The following is a 16,838-nucleotide window of genomic DNA, read 5'->3' as shown; positions in this document are numbered from 1 at the left end:
AGCGTAAAATTACTGATCATTTTTGGCTTTTGGATACTATAAAAGAAGAGGCTTGTTTTAAGAGATGCTAACCGATGACAACGATGCTTTTTTTTTTTGGGTCTCATCACAAGGCAGGGGGAGTGTGAATGCGCTTCTATGAAGTCTTTTGTATCATTTCCCCTGATTTCCCAGCTGCAGAAGAGTCTTTCCAAGCCTTCACCTTTGTATTCTCCCTGCTGTGCTAACAACTGGGTAGTGGCACTTTATTCAAAGGCTTGATGGCTTCACTGATTTAAGCAAATGCCACTCTCACTACAAATACAAAGATGGATATATAGTTTTTGCAAACTTAGGGAATTTTACCATAGCCAGAGAGTATCTCTCCAACTTTTTAATTATTATTATACTTTAATTATTTTCTTCCTCTTTCAGATCATTAGAAGAAACAAATTTCAGCCTGAAATATAAGAAGAGAAACATCGATAAGAAAAAAACATGTAAACCTTGCTATCATGAAATTACACAGAAATCAGCCAGTAAGTAAATAGTATAGAATAGCATTTTATAGACTAATATGAATAAGACAAGGAGCTATGCTGTCTACGAGGAAAGTTCATTTCATATTAATAAATAAAATGAGTGATGCTGTTTTTATCTGATGAAGGAGGAGGGTAAGGCCTGGACCTATTAGACAGCATGCAAGGTTTCCTCCATACACAGCAAAAGGCAATGGATGCTTGACATCACCCTGACTCCCAAGGAGTTATTAGGTCTAGCATCAGCAGCATTATGGAACACATTACAAATGTAAATCCTAGTACATTCATCTTTTCCTCTCTCAAAAAAAAAAATCAGAAGCCAGGGTGGTACCCGGTGACCCATAACTTACTACACTCTTTCAGTGATGATTCTCATGCGTAACAAAGCTCAAGAACCATGCGCTTAGGGTAGGCCTTGGAGAACAAATACAGCAGAATAGTAAAAGCACAGCTTCTGCCTTCACAGGACTAACAGCCACAGAGCACAAAACCACACCTGAATTTAACATTTATTGAGTTCTCTTTCATTACTCACTTGTCATTTGAGGCAGAAACTTTTTCCAATTCATTCAAAACTTTGCTTTTAATGTGCAGCTCACATAAGTCCTTTTACTTCTTTGCAGGCAAAATAAATAAGACTCTGCAATGGCCTATGCTATAGTGGAATGAAAAAGTACCTGTCAATTCAAAATTTTAGCTGTTGTGTTCAAAAAACACTGAAAAATATATTCCATTTCACAAAGGATATAATTTTCTTAGAGATAAAAGAGAGGAATTGAAGCCTTTCCAAAACTGTAGAATACTCATTTTCAAGGGAATGTTGTAGAAAAATACACAAAATGGGAAATCAACAAAAAGGAGCCTTGGTTCCTCTTTGTCCTTTGAACAGAAAGGACCCGGGGTTTATTTTCAGCTGTGCTTGGAGGATGTGGTAATCACTGCAGCTGCACCAACTGAGTAATAAGATGAGTAAATTTTAAAAAGTGAATTTGGAAGCACATTAGGTCATTTCAAAGAGCTAACGACATTCTTTGTGCTTTTCCTCTCCTTCTTCCCTGGAATTTGCTGTTCGAAGGCACCTTTAGGTCTTTAAGCCTTACAAGCTTGAAAGAGCTGCCTGAAGTGACTCAACCTGCATTTCTTCTTGACCCTGACAAATATTTTAAGGAAGAACCAGAGGAAGATGAACCCCCAATCCCAGAGCTCCCTTTGCTCTCTGAAAGTAAGTCTTTAGGTGACCTACAATCACCAATCACCATTCTTTCTTCATATGACTCAATGAAAGGCAAAGGAAATACTGTAGAATAGCATGCAAACAGCATATTGGCCTTGTAGGTTGCTATGAAACAAAGTGTGGTGTGGTTGTCAAGATTTACAGCTCTGTGCTCTCAGCAAGAAGAGCCAAATGGCTGCAACACATGACACGGATATTTCCATTGTGTGGCTGTGCTTCAGGAAGCCTGCCTTGGATACCATGAATCTGTCATAGCTGAGCACCTCTCTTCCCTGAACAACCTTCGTTTTCAAAACTGATACCAGAGATAGAAACACCATGAGATTTTAAAGAGGTAGAAGAGTCTCTGGCAATCTGGCTCTGTTCTTCCCTTGTCTCTATAAATAGAGGCCACTTAAAGTGCATTGTCTCAGAGGCTCCAGCTGCAGTGCCAGGCTAATAAGAGAGGACGAGGAAGCTTAACTTGAAAATATGCAAGTGGACGATCTCTGAGGATTTCGACATGGCATGTGCACAAGAATGCTCTATTTTTTCAGACTCTTCTAGGCTTTGCAGTTTGTGAGCATTTGAGGAATATTAGTACAAACATCTTTCCCACAAAAGGAGCCTCATGGGAATTCAGACAACACAACCCGAAACTGGGTGAGATATGGAGAAGGCTTACGGGCATGGTAATTGATCTCATTTCCAATAACTGGTGGAAATGGAACGTTTTCAGTGCGTGATACTGAAAGGACTGGAGTAACATGACCGGGATCTGAGACCCACTGTCTCAGCTTTCCAGTGCCTGACACAGGGTTCAAAATCATTCTTCAACAATACCTTTGCGGGAGGGAGCTGTGTTCTTATAGCCACACTTGGAGAAAATTTTTGGTTCTCATCAAGAACAGCTGTCATTTGTTGTCATTATACTTTCTAATCTTATACTATCACATTGCTCGATCTTCCTTAAACGTCCTCTGTTCTAAATTTGTACACATTTGCTTATTTTCTCAAGGTTTCTTTCTGCTCATTTCTCTTTGAAGTATGTAACATTAACTTTAAGCCTTTAGGTATATGGAATGGGACTTCCAATCTGTAATCTTATTATTTTTCATCAGAATGATCTAACATTAAGAATGAATGCGTGAGCTGGAAGAATTGGCCCAAGGACCAAATGTTTGCTAAAGACTAGATTTTGCATCTCCGTGTGATTGGATGGATGTGTGTGCATGGTTTCAGCCTGTAATCCCAGCACTCAGCAATTAGGAAAGTCAGAGAGAGGGCATCATAGGGGAACCTGGCTAGCTAGGTTAACCTGTAGGGTGAGCTGTGGGTTATGCTGGGACCATGTGGAAACATGATGACCAAAGGGACTCAGGGAGAAAAAGGTTTATTTAGTTTCTGTTTCTGAGTTACAGTCTATTGAGGGAAGCCAAGGAAGGAATTAAAACTGGCCAGGAACCTGGAGGCAGGAGCTAATGCAGGGGTCCCAAAGGAGTGCTCTTTATTGGCTTGATCCTCATGGCTATCTCAAAACCCTTTCTCATAGACCATAAGACCAGAGCTGTGTTCTCAAAGAATGAATTAAGTTCTCACTTACTTATTACTAATGTTAAAAAGTACCCTACAGGATTGCCTACTGCCTTCTTATGGAGGGATTTTTTTCAATTGAGATTTCCACCACTCAGATGTAGCTAGGTAAATTTCTCCATGGCTAAATGCACTTGTTACTTTTTCAGGACTGGGCTTTTTATTTCCAGAGCCTACATGTAACTCACAACCATCCATAACTCCAGTTTCAGGGGATCTGAACTTCAGAACTCAGTAAGCACCAGGCAATTGATGCACAGACCCACACACAGGAAAAAAATACTCCTACACATAAAATAAATAAATAAACTTAAGAAAATATATCTATTTAGTCAATTATTTAATTAGATTTCATATATTTTTGAGCATATGGATGCATATAGACACACATATTCTGTCTTATGGAGTGGCCTTAAATCCTATCAATAAGTGATTGGTTACTCCCAAAGTTTTGTTTTGTTTTAAATGCAGTCTATTTCTGTTGTTTAGGCTGGCTTCAAACTGCTGAAGTTAGATAATCCTGCCTCACTCCTTTATACAGCTGACACTACAACAGTATGTGCAGGCAAGACTGGTTTAGAATAACAATTTAGAATCTGGTCTGCTCACACTGGGTAATCTTGAATCGTTTTTTGCTATTTGCTTTTATTCTTGATTCTTGGTTATTATTTTATATCTTTTTTGTAAGTCTTGTAAGTTTTGTTATTCAAGAGAAATTTTAAAAATCTCTATAGATATTGAAGTGAGGGCTATTTAGTTCTGTGGAGAGAATTGTGGTCAGCATGTGCCAATAAAACTCGGAATTGTGATAGATAGTGCTGAGGTGCAGTTTTCAGTGCACTTAGAGTACTTTTGATTTAGAACGCCTGAGGTAGACTTCTGTCTTTTTAGATAGAGGAATATTGTCCTATAAATCTTGCATAATCATATATTTCTTTGGTTTTCCACTCTACTGAATGGCTTCCCACCCATATCAGTGTTCAGAGAAAGTGGAAAGGAATACTGGCCAAATATACTGAGTTTTCTGTATTCCAATATATTGTACTGCCCTACAGAGCTATCAGAACATTTGGGACAATGTATATACCTCCATCTCAAGACTGGTTCTTGCTTTGTAACCCAAGCTCATCTTGAACTAATTGTAACCCAGACTGTCTTGAAAGCCCTAATTTTAACCTTTTTGAGTGCTGGGATTATTTCAGGTTTGATCATACCTATCAGAAATCTATCTCCTAAAAATGTCCACATATGACCTAAAGAAAACCTTTGACATGTCAAGTCATCTAGGAAACGTTTCCTGCTGCTTGCCCCTTTAGTTAATATGTTCATCTTTGTTTCTGTCCCATGCCCTCTGATAAATATAAGAGCTGATATGTCTGATTTATTTTTTAGCTTTATGTGAGAATAACTGTAATTTACCTAACAAATCCTCCACAGAATCAAAATTATTGTTGAAAAAGAAACAGGAAACTTACTTGATCACATTTATATTGTAGAAAACCTCTTAGGAACAGTGTGGAGGGTGTGTATCATGGATCTGGGTTGAAGGCAGATTAGTATAATGTTGAGATGTGTGCAGTGCATCTGTCTTCCACCTCTCATCCCCCATCACTTACCAAGCAGCATAATATTATTTTTAAGATGAAAACATTAGAAAATAACTTCCTTCAAAGGATTTAAGTGTTCAGTGAGAAGGATCACCTGCTCTGATCAGAGATATATATCTATCAAATTTCAAGTTGCATAACTATGCCAAAGCAAAAGATCCTCACTGAGAGAGGAAATGCAGATGAAGAGGGTTCAAAGTTGGGAAATGTCAGTTCCAGATTTGGAGACAGGGATGTGTCTGTGGACCATCTAGAAAGGAAACTGGCCTTGGTAAGAAAGAAAGGGAGCATGGGGACTGAGTAGCAACACAGCTGAGACATAATTTAGAATTAATTTAAAGTTCAGTTTTTTTCATCTAATTTCAAATGCAATATGTGGACATTACAGCAACATGGACCTTTAGAAATGGAACTCTTGAGAATATAGGACTCAGAGTAATTACCCCCAGTAAATTCTAGAATAGTAATTTAAAGGAAGAAAGTCTATTTATAAAGGGAATAAAACATGGAAACAATAGTGAATTTTATCTGGCAATTGTACTTTAAGCGGCATCGTGCCGGGTACTGATAATGTTCTATTACTTTGGATGGGACACTTTCAAATATTTCCTAATCCCCTGGTGGCTTTTCAGTTTTAGCTACTGAGCTTTTAATATCTTTTTGTATTCTCTGTCTTTATTTTTTTACTTGAAACATCGTATGCTCCTTCTCTTTAACTTCCAAGTTGTTCCCAGTGGGTGCTCAAACAGTTTTAACTCCCTGTCTGTATGCTGTATTAATAGTATTTAAACCTAGCAGGTCAGGTATACCACTAACTTTCCCAGAACCATTCATATGTATTCTTTGAATCTTTAAAACTTTCATTGTAGAAAAAGTGCTGTATTAGGGACACTTCAGGCAAAGTGTGTTTTGTTACTATTGTTGTTATCTGTCAAGACAAATTACAAGGAATTATTAAAGAGATGATTTTATCCAGGCCGTTATAATTGGGAAGACTCTTATTAATGAAGACCAACTCAGGAAGGGCAGAAGGCCTGTGCTTTTGCACAAATGAAGAAGTCATCTGTGAGTGCTTGTAAACAATGAAGAAGGACAGAGAGGGTGTGCCTGAGTAAGATGAGGGCAGTTGGGGTCTTTGTGAGTAATTGTTTCTGGAGCACAAAAGAACAATGAGATTTCTTATTCATGTCTGCTATACAGAAGCTCAGTCTCAGGTAAGAGCAGGTGCTTGCTGTCAGGCTCTGTTTTGTGGATGATGAACGGGTGTCAGTCACTGCTGTAAAATCCAGAGGAGGCCAGAAACCTTCTGGATATGGTGAAGAAAGATCTCGGTAATCTCTAGGGAAACCTTGTGGGTAAAACGCCTGCAATATTTTGTAGGTGCAATTTATCTGTGTATTGTCAGTCCCTCCCAAATAGCCACAAAAGACTTAATATAGATTATAAATGTTCTCTGGTAGCTCAGGCCTATTATTAACTAGCTCTTACAGTTTAAATTAGCCTATTCTGATTAACCTATGTACTACTCCTTGGCTCATGGCTTTCTTTACCTGTCCTCTAGCATCCTTTCTCCCTTTGTGTCTTTTGGCATCTCCACTGACTCTGCCCTTCTTCCACCCAGCATTCTCAGTTTGGCTGTCCCACCTATGCTTTCTGCCTAGATACCAGTCTGCCAGTTCTTCATTAGCCCATGAGAGTAATATGTATTCTTTGTGCACAGAAAGATTATTCCACAGCACTTGCTGAACCACAGTTTGGAGGTGGCGGTTTTGGATGGCTGAAGCTCGTAGTGATAAATGGATCCTCAAGAGGAAACCCAGAGTTTGACAGATCTTGGCTGTGGGGATTTAGTTCTTAGTGATACCTTTGTGTGGTGGTGAGGGGGTGACATAATTGGAAAAGTTAATTCAGATGGTTGCAACTTGATAGGGGAAAAAAAAGAAATGAGAATTACTAATGATAATTTGTACAGGGAAATCAACTACAGCATAACTTAGATACAGTCACCCAAACGGCTCTCTCCAAGGAGAGAAAGAAGTCAGTTCAGTCTCTACCAGACAAGAGAGTTGCACATCCACCCCTAACCTCCTGCTCTGGTCAGCTGTCTGATGCTGTGTTAAAGGATTGATGACATTCAACATAAAACATTTTATGGCTCGTGAGTTCAGAGATTTCAGTTCATGACTACATAGCTTTCCAGCTTTGAGTTTATGGCTGGGGAATGGCATCCAGACAGGAAGTGTGTGGCAGGAGAAGACCTCACTCACTGGACCAAAGAAGAAAGTCAGGAAGGGCAGAAGTCCCAATATCTGCTTCTAGTTCTTTACTAGTGACATACTTCTTTTCTATAGACTTTATCTGCTAAAAGTTCCATCCTCCAGCAGTGCTATATATTGCTGAAAGAAACCTTCAACAAATGAGTCTTTGGGTAATACTTTCAAGAAACTCATATACAAATTCACAAAGATGTAAAATAATCAAGGCCAGTGAACTCAGCCTGAATCTGACAACCTACAAAGGTGTTCAGGATAAAATACAGTTTCCCATGGAAGCACAGGTTTTCCTCTAAGACTTTTACAGCACAGATGAAATATACATACATAGGTTTTACTCAGGCAAATCCATCATTAAATTCAGAAACACATGCCAACACTTGGGTCTATAAGTTATCTGAATGTATGAAAAAGATATTCTAAGGCTGGCAAGAGGAATCAGTGGGAAAAGGCATCTGAAGCTTACCCCGATGACCAGAGTTTAATCCCTGAAACCCACAGAGTAGAGCCAGAGAACTTCCATGGAATATCCTCTGACCTTCAATTGCACAGTGTGGAATTCATGCACCTGACACAAACACACACATATGCACACAAAACACCAAAATGCAATAAACAGATATTTGGAAAATATACACAGATAATGGCCTCTCTGAACATTGTTAGGAATCATGTGAAGATTGCCACTTTACACCATCACCATTTTTTGACACCAGTCAAGATTTTTTAAATTGAATGTAGATTCTCCTTTCAAACATCCTGACCACAGTTTCCCTTCCCTCTGCTCCTCCCAGCTAACTGAAACCTACCTAATAGAGACTGAAACTGAGCAGGACTTTGACAATGCTGATGTAGAATTCTATTGAGGAGTTCTATTCAGGACATCACAAGGCGAGCATAGCGTTTAGAGAGGCAGAGTCTCAGTCCCTGGCCTTGGCTGAGACAGAATGCGATTTTAACAAACAGTTTTCATGTCTATTATGTACCTGGAATTAGACAAAGAACAGTGAGTGGGATTTAGAATGTGGCAGGAAATATGGGTGAGGGAGAAGGTTTTCAGAAACCTGAGCATCCAGAGATCATCCACACCTGGTTGTTATGTGCTGTTTGCTTAGAGCCGTACATCTTTCAGGTCGTCTTTGAAAATTTAGCTATTGTCAGTCTGATGAAGTTGCCAATTAGCGAGGGAAAAGAACACCAGATGGCAGCAGATAAACCAGCTTTGTCATTTGTAAGTCAGGACATCATGTTATTTCAGTGAAAAATGTTTTCCAGTGCTTCACAACCAGCAAGTACTTCATTTTCATCACTTGAAAAATACTTTGGGGTTGTCATTATAGAAAACCTTGTCAGACAGCCAACCATGAAACGGTGTGGTGGTGAGTTAATGCCATATTTTTCCTAGTAGGGAAGAATGGGTGCAAATTGTTCCTCAGAACAGTAGATTTTTATTCTAAGGTTTATTCTTACTTACGTGCATGTATATGTCTCGTCTCTCTGTGTGTGTCATGTGCATTTGTGCCTTAAAAGGCAGAAGAAGGCAATGGATCTCCTGGAGCTGGAGATACAGGCAGTTGGAAGCTGTCCAAGATGGGTGCTGGGAACTGAACTCAGGTCCTCTGAAAGAGAGGCAAGAGGCCTTAAGTGCTGATACATCTCTCGGGCCCATCTCTCTCTCTCTCTCTCTCTCTCTCTCTCTCTCTCTCTCTCTCTCTCTCTCTCTTTCTGTGTGTGCGTGTGTGTGTGAAAGAGAAAGAGACAGAGAGAAAAAGACAGAGAGACAGAAAGAACATGTGCATGTCATGATGCATGTAAAAGTTGGAGAGTAACCTATGGTAGTTCATTCTTTCCTTCTATCACGTGGGTCCCAGTGGTCAGACTCATGGCTTTATGCTTAGCATTAGTGTTTTTACCCACTATACTCTCTCAACAGACCTTAGATTTCGATTTTTCAGGGTTAAATACACAAACATATGATCATGTGTACCATGAACACCCACACGTTTATCATTGTCTTCACAATGGAAGGATCCCAAAGTGAGTAGCGAGCAATACTGCTTTACTTGTTTATTATTTCAACAAGACCGTGTGTGTGTTTTATCGAATATTAATCAAATGAATGAAAATGGTTCCTAAGTACAATAGATTTTTTACTTTAAGAAAGATTTATCCTTACTTAAGTGCTTCAGTGTATGGATATGTCTCTCACCTGAATATCTATATCTATACATATATAATATTTATATATAGAATATTTGATTTTTTCCATTAACCAAAGCCAATACTGTGTGCTAGGATATAAGGTGTACAAGGACAGGCAAGGGTTTTCCTTTATTCAATTTATCATTTAGAGGAGACAGGCAGTAAAGAAGTTTTGCGGCTTGAAGTGTTCTTCTGATGTGTTGAATGTTTGATCCTCAGGTGGTGGAACTATTTTGGGGAGGTGGTGGGAACTTTAGAGAGATGGAGGAAGTTGGTGACTTTGAGAGTTGTATCTTGTTCCTGTTCCTTACCTCTATGATCTTCTACTGAGTAACTATGACCACATGCTGCAACCACCATGCCCTTGCTCTCCACAGGCCCAAGATCAAAGGAGCCGATGAACAAAAATTAATGATCCCTTCCTCAAGGTTGTTTTCTCAGACTTTGTCACAGCAATGGAACTGCTAACATGATAAGTGAATAAATCAGAGAGAATCTAAGCCTGCGTGATAATCAAGTGTCGTGTAGGAAAAATAAGCAATGTAATGTAGTACCCAAATTATCCAGAAGAGGGCTATATTCCTATGTAGATCCCATACAGTACCCAAAGCACCCAGAAGAGGCCTGACTGAAGTGGCAACCCCACAGGTCTCCTGCATGTCAGGCAAATTCTGAGAGATGGAGACAACAAAGGCATTGAGGCAGAATAGTCCAAGCACTATGCACAGAGCTGTAAAGTCGCTGAGATGGAAGCAAAGTCAGAACAAAGGTTGTTGTATCTGGAGGTCATTGAGAAGCTCCGTAGAAGAACAGATTTAGATAAGCATGTCAGGGATGACTTCATGTCATCCTTTATGGTACCCAGGTAAGGAGTTTCGTTTTTGAAAGTCTGAAGGGAAGCTCTCACAAACTTCAAAGATCTTTGTGACCAAGGAACCAACTAATAATGGTTGTTGCTACCCTTTCTGAGAAAATTGCACTCCAAGATTTTAAGCTGTGTAGCCTTCAAGACAGTGCTTCAAGTTCCTAAGTGGGTGCCATGCAGGCAAGCTGCTTTAAAATAAGATGCATGTTTGATGGACGCAAGCTTCGTTTTCAGGATTACTTAACAGACATCAGTCCCAAGTCACAGGAACCATGACAAATTCACTTGTTTGTCTTCATGATCTCTTGCCACCACTCTGTAGTAAACAACAGACTCAAGGCAAATATACTAGTCAGAACTGAATCGGAGAAATAGCACCAGCATGGGTCTGTACTGAGTAGGAGGAGGTTTAGGGCAGGGTGGGGTGCCTGAAGCAACTACAAAATACATAGATCTCAGTCGCAAGAGAAGATGGGCACTCTGGGCAGAGGAGTGTTTTCCTTCTCCTAGAAAAGCTTCAGGACTGCTTTTATATCTTCCAAGAGATTAAGTCAGATTCGCCTAAGGAATCTAGGAAAGTTAGGAACTATTGTTTGCACCTGGAAAACAAATTCTTTGGGATTTAGGCATCTTGAGTCTAGTCAATAAGCATACATACAGAAGATCATCCAATTGAAGCTAAACATTCTTTTAGATTCCTAAGCAATTTCAGTAATTTGCTCATTTTCTTACAAGTATTTCCTTCTTTGTTTTTCTTTTTTAAATTTTTAATTCATTTTAAATACGAACCACAGTTCCCCCTTCCCTCCCCTCCTCCTGCTCCCTTTCACCTCCCCCTAATGCACTCTGCTTTCCTCCACTCATCAGGAAGTCAACAAAGCCTGGCACATTCAGTTGGCGCAGGACTAAGCCCTTCCCCTTTGCATGAAGGCTGAGCAAGGCATTCCACCATGTGGAATGGGCTCCAAAAAGCCAGCTCATGCACCTGGTCCCATTGCGAGGGGTCTCACAAACAGACCAGGCTACAGGCTACACAACTGTTGCACTCATGCAGAGGGTGTATTTCTGTCCCATGCGGGCTCCCCCGCTGTCAGTCTAGAGTCTGTGAATGCCCACAATGTCGCAACCACTCTTGCATCCATTGTTTCATAAAAATGTTGAACACTAAGTTTCTCTACCTTCGCTGATGATCAACTGTCTGATTTCCACATCCATATATTTCTAGGGTGCTCTCAGATCCTGTGAGTGTTTTGTTTGTTTGGTTGGTTGATTGGTGTTTTGTTTTGCTTCTCTATGAGCTGCCACTGTTGCTGCTAATGAGGCTGGCCTTAGACTTTCCATTGTGTAATTTTCCTCTTGTGTAACTTCTGATGTCTCAGCTATTGGGAATATATATGACGAATATTCTTCATATTCTTAAGGCTTCTATTCCTTCTTCCTTTTGAGGTTTTCTGAAATGGTATTTTCTTTGTTCACAAAATAATATTCTCTCATTTCTTTTCTTGCTTTCCAAATAAGTATGGAAAGGGAAAGACACTGAATTTCATAACCAAGCTTATACTACTAGTAAGGAGTGTTTTATGTATTATTGTTTACTTATTTTTGTTTACTTTTGTGCTTTTATCTTATTTTTACCTTTGTTGAGAAGTATATGATGGAGTAGGATTGTGGGTAGGTGGGTGGGTAGGTGGGTGGTTGGTTGGGTGGGTGGGGTGTGCAGGTGAACATGTGGAGGTAAAAGGGCACCTCCCACATTGGTTCTCTCCTTTCATCTTATAACCAAACACATGGGATGGGCTTCTTAGTGTTCTCCTTCCACCTCCCCTTTCACTGCAGGGACAGTGAGATTATAGACACGCATTCTATGTGCAGTCTCGCCTGCATTTGACCCTGTGTGCATTCTGTGGATCCAAACTTCAATCCTCATGCTTGTGCAGCAAGCCCTTTATCCTCTGAGTCATCGTCCCAGCCCAAGATATCACTAATTTTAAGTTGTGTAGTATTTTCTTCTTCTTTTAGTATTCCTTGGTTTGGCATTTAACATTCTCATCAGCCAAGCTTCAGTTTTATCCCATGTCGCTTCTCTCCTTTACTTTTCTATCTTATTGTGCTGAGTCACGCCATTACCTGGACAGTAGCTCCTGTTTCTCTGACTCTGTGCTGAGTCACGCCATTACCTGGACAGTAGCTCCTGTTTCTCTGACTCTGTGCTGAGTCACGCCATTACCTGGATAGTAGCTCCTGTTTCTCTGTACTAGCACACACTTTACTTTTTCCAGGTGACATCCCTGTTCACCTTTGGCAATCTCTCTTCCTCTCCATCTTCACGATAAGTAACTAAAATCCTGTTAGGGTTTCAAAATCTTTTTCAAAGAGTAGCTAAAGCTTTACCCCATTTTTTATGTATTCTTATACAGCATTTATTTATATACGCAATATTTCTGTTACCTGCTTTCTGTTCACATCCTGTTCTAGTGTTTATGATATTTATGGTGTAACCGGCACAAGTACTGCTTCTTCTTTTAATCAATTCAAAGAGAAGCCTAGGAATTAGCCATATTAGTGTCCTATAGCCTTAGCCCAATACATTTGTATAATGTCCTTGCAATTTGCATTTGTTGAATGTCAGAATCACACTGGAAGCCAGAATTATTTCCTTAATCACATGGCACAATTTCCTCCCACTTCTTGCTGGGCTGTATCCACCAGCCATAGGAATAATTTGCCTCTTCTTTTTTCCCCTTTTTTGAAGCTACAGATCCCTGCACATCAGAGTGCTTTGTGAGGATGCGATTGCAGATGTCTGTGTTTAGTCATTCAGACAGTCAAACTGTGTTTTGATTATTTTAATTCTCTTATTGCAATACAGAATAATTTGTTCTGGGCTTTTTACAAGCCCTTGATAGCTGTAAAGTAGATTAAAAAACAGAAACAGAAAACACCAGCTTCTTCTTCCGTGCTCACCCTGAAATCACCAGTCTTTGTTTTCGTACACAAAGTAGTAAAACAACTCTCTCTCTCTGTCTCTCTCTCTGTCTCTCTCTCTCTGTCTCTCTCTCTGTCTCTCTCTGTCTGTCTCTCTGTCTCTCTGTCTCTCTCTCTCTGTCTGTCTGTCTCTGTCTCTCTCTGTCTCTCTCTGTCTCTCTCTCTCTCTCTCTCTCTCTCTCTCGTGTGTGTGGGTGTAAGAGAGAGAGACAGAGAGAGACAGAGACAGAAAGACAGAGAGACAGAAAGAGAGCTTTAAGCTAAAACTAAAACAGACAGCAAATCTTAGAAAAAACTCCCTCCCCAGTACAAGACTATAACCATAGTTTTTCAGAAAAAGAAACTTGAGGGATTTCTCCCTGCTATTTAACTGGGGCTCATACTAAATGTAATTTTCATGTCATTTTCCTCTTTTTTGTAGCTTTGAAAGCTGTATTTGATGAGAAAAACCTGTTCCCTAAAGAAATTCTTGATCATGAAAGACAAGACAAGCAATTGTGTCATGAAACAAGTGGTGAAGTGAAGATAAGAAGAAACAAGAAGCAATTATGATCAAACAGAAAAACAAACACACCGCTGTGGCATAAACTACTCCCAGAAAATGCCAAGAAATGTCCAGAATTCCCCTTCTCTGTTGCTTCACCTGTAAACTTCAAGAAACTAGGTCTTCAGACTGTGTTAGTTTTGTTTTCATTCAGAATTGTCCCCTCTTCTGTCTAATCTAAGAAGGAATATACGAAAGACTGGCTCAACATGGAGGAATGCCTTTTGGTTTTTATCTATTTCAGAAGAAAGCATTTTACTGCCGTGCCCCGCTCCTCCGGTCTGCGCTCTGTGCGCTGGCACCCAGTTCGCAAGCTTCGGGCAAGGGGGCTGGAGGTTAAAATACACAGACACACACAGACAGAGAGACAGCAACATGGGTCATCCTTGAATCCCCCAAGAATGTCCCCTTTATTGTGTTCAGGGGCAGATTATATAGAGATAGCTACGTCCCAGCCAAACCCATCAGAAACCACTCTCCTGCCATCAGGAACTCCTGAAGGTCTCGTGCTCAGAGCAGCTGTAGGCACTCAGATCAGGGGATTACAAGAAATTCAGGATCTGGGGTCTCACTGCTCCCAACATTTTACCTAGTTGTCCATGTAATTGCCATTGTAGACAGACATTTATAATGTCTTATTATTAAATCTTCATTAACATATATAAAAATCTAACAAATTAAAAAAAACTCGTTTAAAATTTGTTTATTTTAAGTTCTCCCTCTTGGTAATTTGTTTTTCTTCAATTTTGATATTGACAATTAGATAGCAGCATGTTTTATTATTTTAAAATATACTTTTAAAATATTCTTTTAATATATATGAATATTTTAAGAAGTTTTAGCTGTACAAATTTATGGTGTATAGTGTTAAAATTTGGAACACATTAATGATCAAACTGGGGATGTCGACATTTAAAAGTCATTAAGTATTTTCAAATATTTCTGATTAGCATATGGCCATTGAACATGTGGATGTACGCACTGAGCTTAATATTTCAACACAAATATTTAATATATAGTAGTTCAATGAGAATAAGTATTCCCACGTAATCATTTTTGAATTCTATTCCTTATTAGAGGAATATGCCTTTAGAGCTTAATTTGTGGAAATAATCTGGTTTTGTTTTTGAAAACTGAGTGGCATAATAGCCAAAAAAATAATAACATTGAGAAAAGCAAAATGCCTGGACTTTTGCAAAGACATCACCGTCCAAGAAGAGTCACACAGGCAATGATTGGTTCTGAAACTTAGTGGATTTCCTTGTAATAAACTTTTTTTATGTATATCAAACTCCAGGAAACCAGTATTTTTCTAACATTCTTTATTGTACTCTTCAGAAAAATTAATAAATTCATTCAGTTTGTATGCATATGTTTATATTTTAAAGAGGCCTTAAAATATTTGGACTGTAAAACTCTTGAAATAACATTTGCAAATAAATAATTAATATATGGTAGATAATTTTGATCAACAACCAAAACATTCAATGTATTTAAATCTCATATGCAATCCTTTAAAATTTATCTATTTTCATGTTGAAAGATGACATATTTCTTGATTATGAGATTGTCTACTGATTAAATTTCATTGTTGGGATTATAACGCTGGTTTGTTTACTTCTCATTTTATTGATTTTATTGACATACATTTTTCTCTGCTCCCTCCCTTTGTGATCTGTTTACTTCTAAGATTAACAATTTGCACCATCATTCTGTTCACTATTGTGGGATATCGTTAATGACATGGACTTTAACAATAGATGTTTTCATCATTATGTGAGCAAACATTTTGATTTGGAGATGGGAGGAGTAGAAAGGTTTTCTGAGAACAGAATCAATTTCTGCCTGTGTTTATGCTACTAGTGAGTCAGGTATTATAACTTTATCTTCTCATTGGATGGTAATAATATGTGGAAAAGATCCAGGAGGGTGTGTGTGTGTGTGTGTGTGTGTCTGTCTGTCTGTCTGTCTGATGTAAGTGCCCCCTGTGAGTGTGTTGAGGTGTTTATCTGAAAATGCTCTTTAGAGGAAATATATAATATATGTGGAATCTATGTAATAGAAGCTTCATCTTGACCTCAAATGATCTGTGTATGCAACCATGTACCCAGGTCTATCATTGATTTGACATCTATCTATGTTTCTTTGTCTATTTATCTATTTTTTAGATTAATCAAGGATATATGTAGTATACAAGTATGGTATATGGTAACAATTGAAGAAACTGAACAAAAGGACATAGAGATTGTAGGTCTTTGTACTATACAGGCAAATTTATGTAAATCTGAAAGTATTTCAATGCAAAAGTTTAAAACTTAAAATATTGCTTTGAGATAAAAATCATTTTAGCTGTTATAACAGAAACAAACTATCTCATGGAGATATTGCAGAGAATTTTTACATTGAATGGAATTCTTGATTGAACAATCCATCATTTCAAACCATAACAGTGATTGATGAGTCAAAGGTTGATGGTAGTACAGGGAACTTAAATCAGAGACACTATACAAGAAATTTAAAGGATCATTACGATGTGAAGGAGATGTAATTAGAATACCAAATCTTTTGTGACGACTGTTTTCTCCGTGTACACTTGTCTATTACCCATGAGGGCATGCAACCTTCTATTCATTTGAAGTCCAGCTATAGAAAGCAGAGGGAAAATGACTTGCTCATACATATACAGGAAAAACTCATCTTGCCTTCTGCTTTCTCAAGTGGACTCACAAATAGTACAATGGTTAATTAGGCTAAGATTGAATGAGATAGCACCTTTTCAGGTGTAATTTAGAAGTTCTTCTGATAGGCACTTTTTATTTCTAACTCCTGATATGATTAGTGTAACAAAATCTGCTCCACATAGACAGACTTTCTTTTTTTTTTCTTTCTTTTTTTTTGAAGACTATTATGTCTGCAAAGCTTGGCACTTTGTATAACACTAATTCCATCCCTCATGAACTTCCTCTCCTATTCTGTAAAAATAATTAAAAGGAGCTGTCTCAAAGTACATTTGATATATTCAATAGATGCTTTAA

At 38.7% G+C, this 16,838-nt stretch overlaps 1 protein-coding gene across 1 annotated transcript in view; it reads left to right on the top strand.

Moving 5' to 3' along the window:
• The window catches only part of Wdr49 (WD repeat domain 49), a 109,995-nt gene extending 95,890 nt beyond the window's left edge, over positions 1–14,105 (top strand). Inside the window, exons 17-19 of the mRNA XM_075950689.1 lie at positions 415–518; positions 1,597–1,743; positions 13,681–14,105. Coding sequence (XP_075806804.1) covers positions 415–518; positions 1,597–1,743; positions 13,681–13,811 — 382 coding nt within the window. The 3' untranslated portion in view covers positions 13,812–14,105. The remainder of the gene's footprint in view (positions 1–414; positions 519–1,596; positions 1,744–13,680) is intronic.
• Positions 14,106–16,838: the final 2,733 nt, after the last annotated feature.

Source organism: Microtus pennsylvanicus, chromosome 16 (genome assembly GCF_037038515.1).
Source record: "Microtus pennsylvanicus isolate mMicPen1 chromosome 16, mMicPen1.hap1, whole genome shotgun sequence".
NCBI lineage: Eukaryota > Metazoa > Chordata > Mammalia > Rodentia > Cricetidae > Microtus > Microtus pennsylvanicus.
This window is presented reverse-complemented; position numbering and strand designations above follow the sequence as displayed.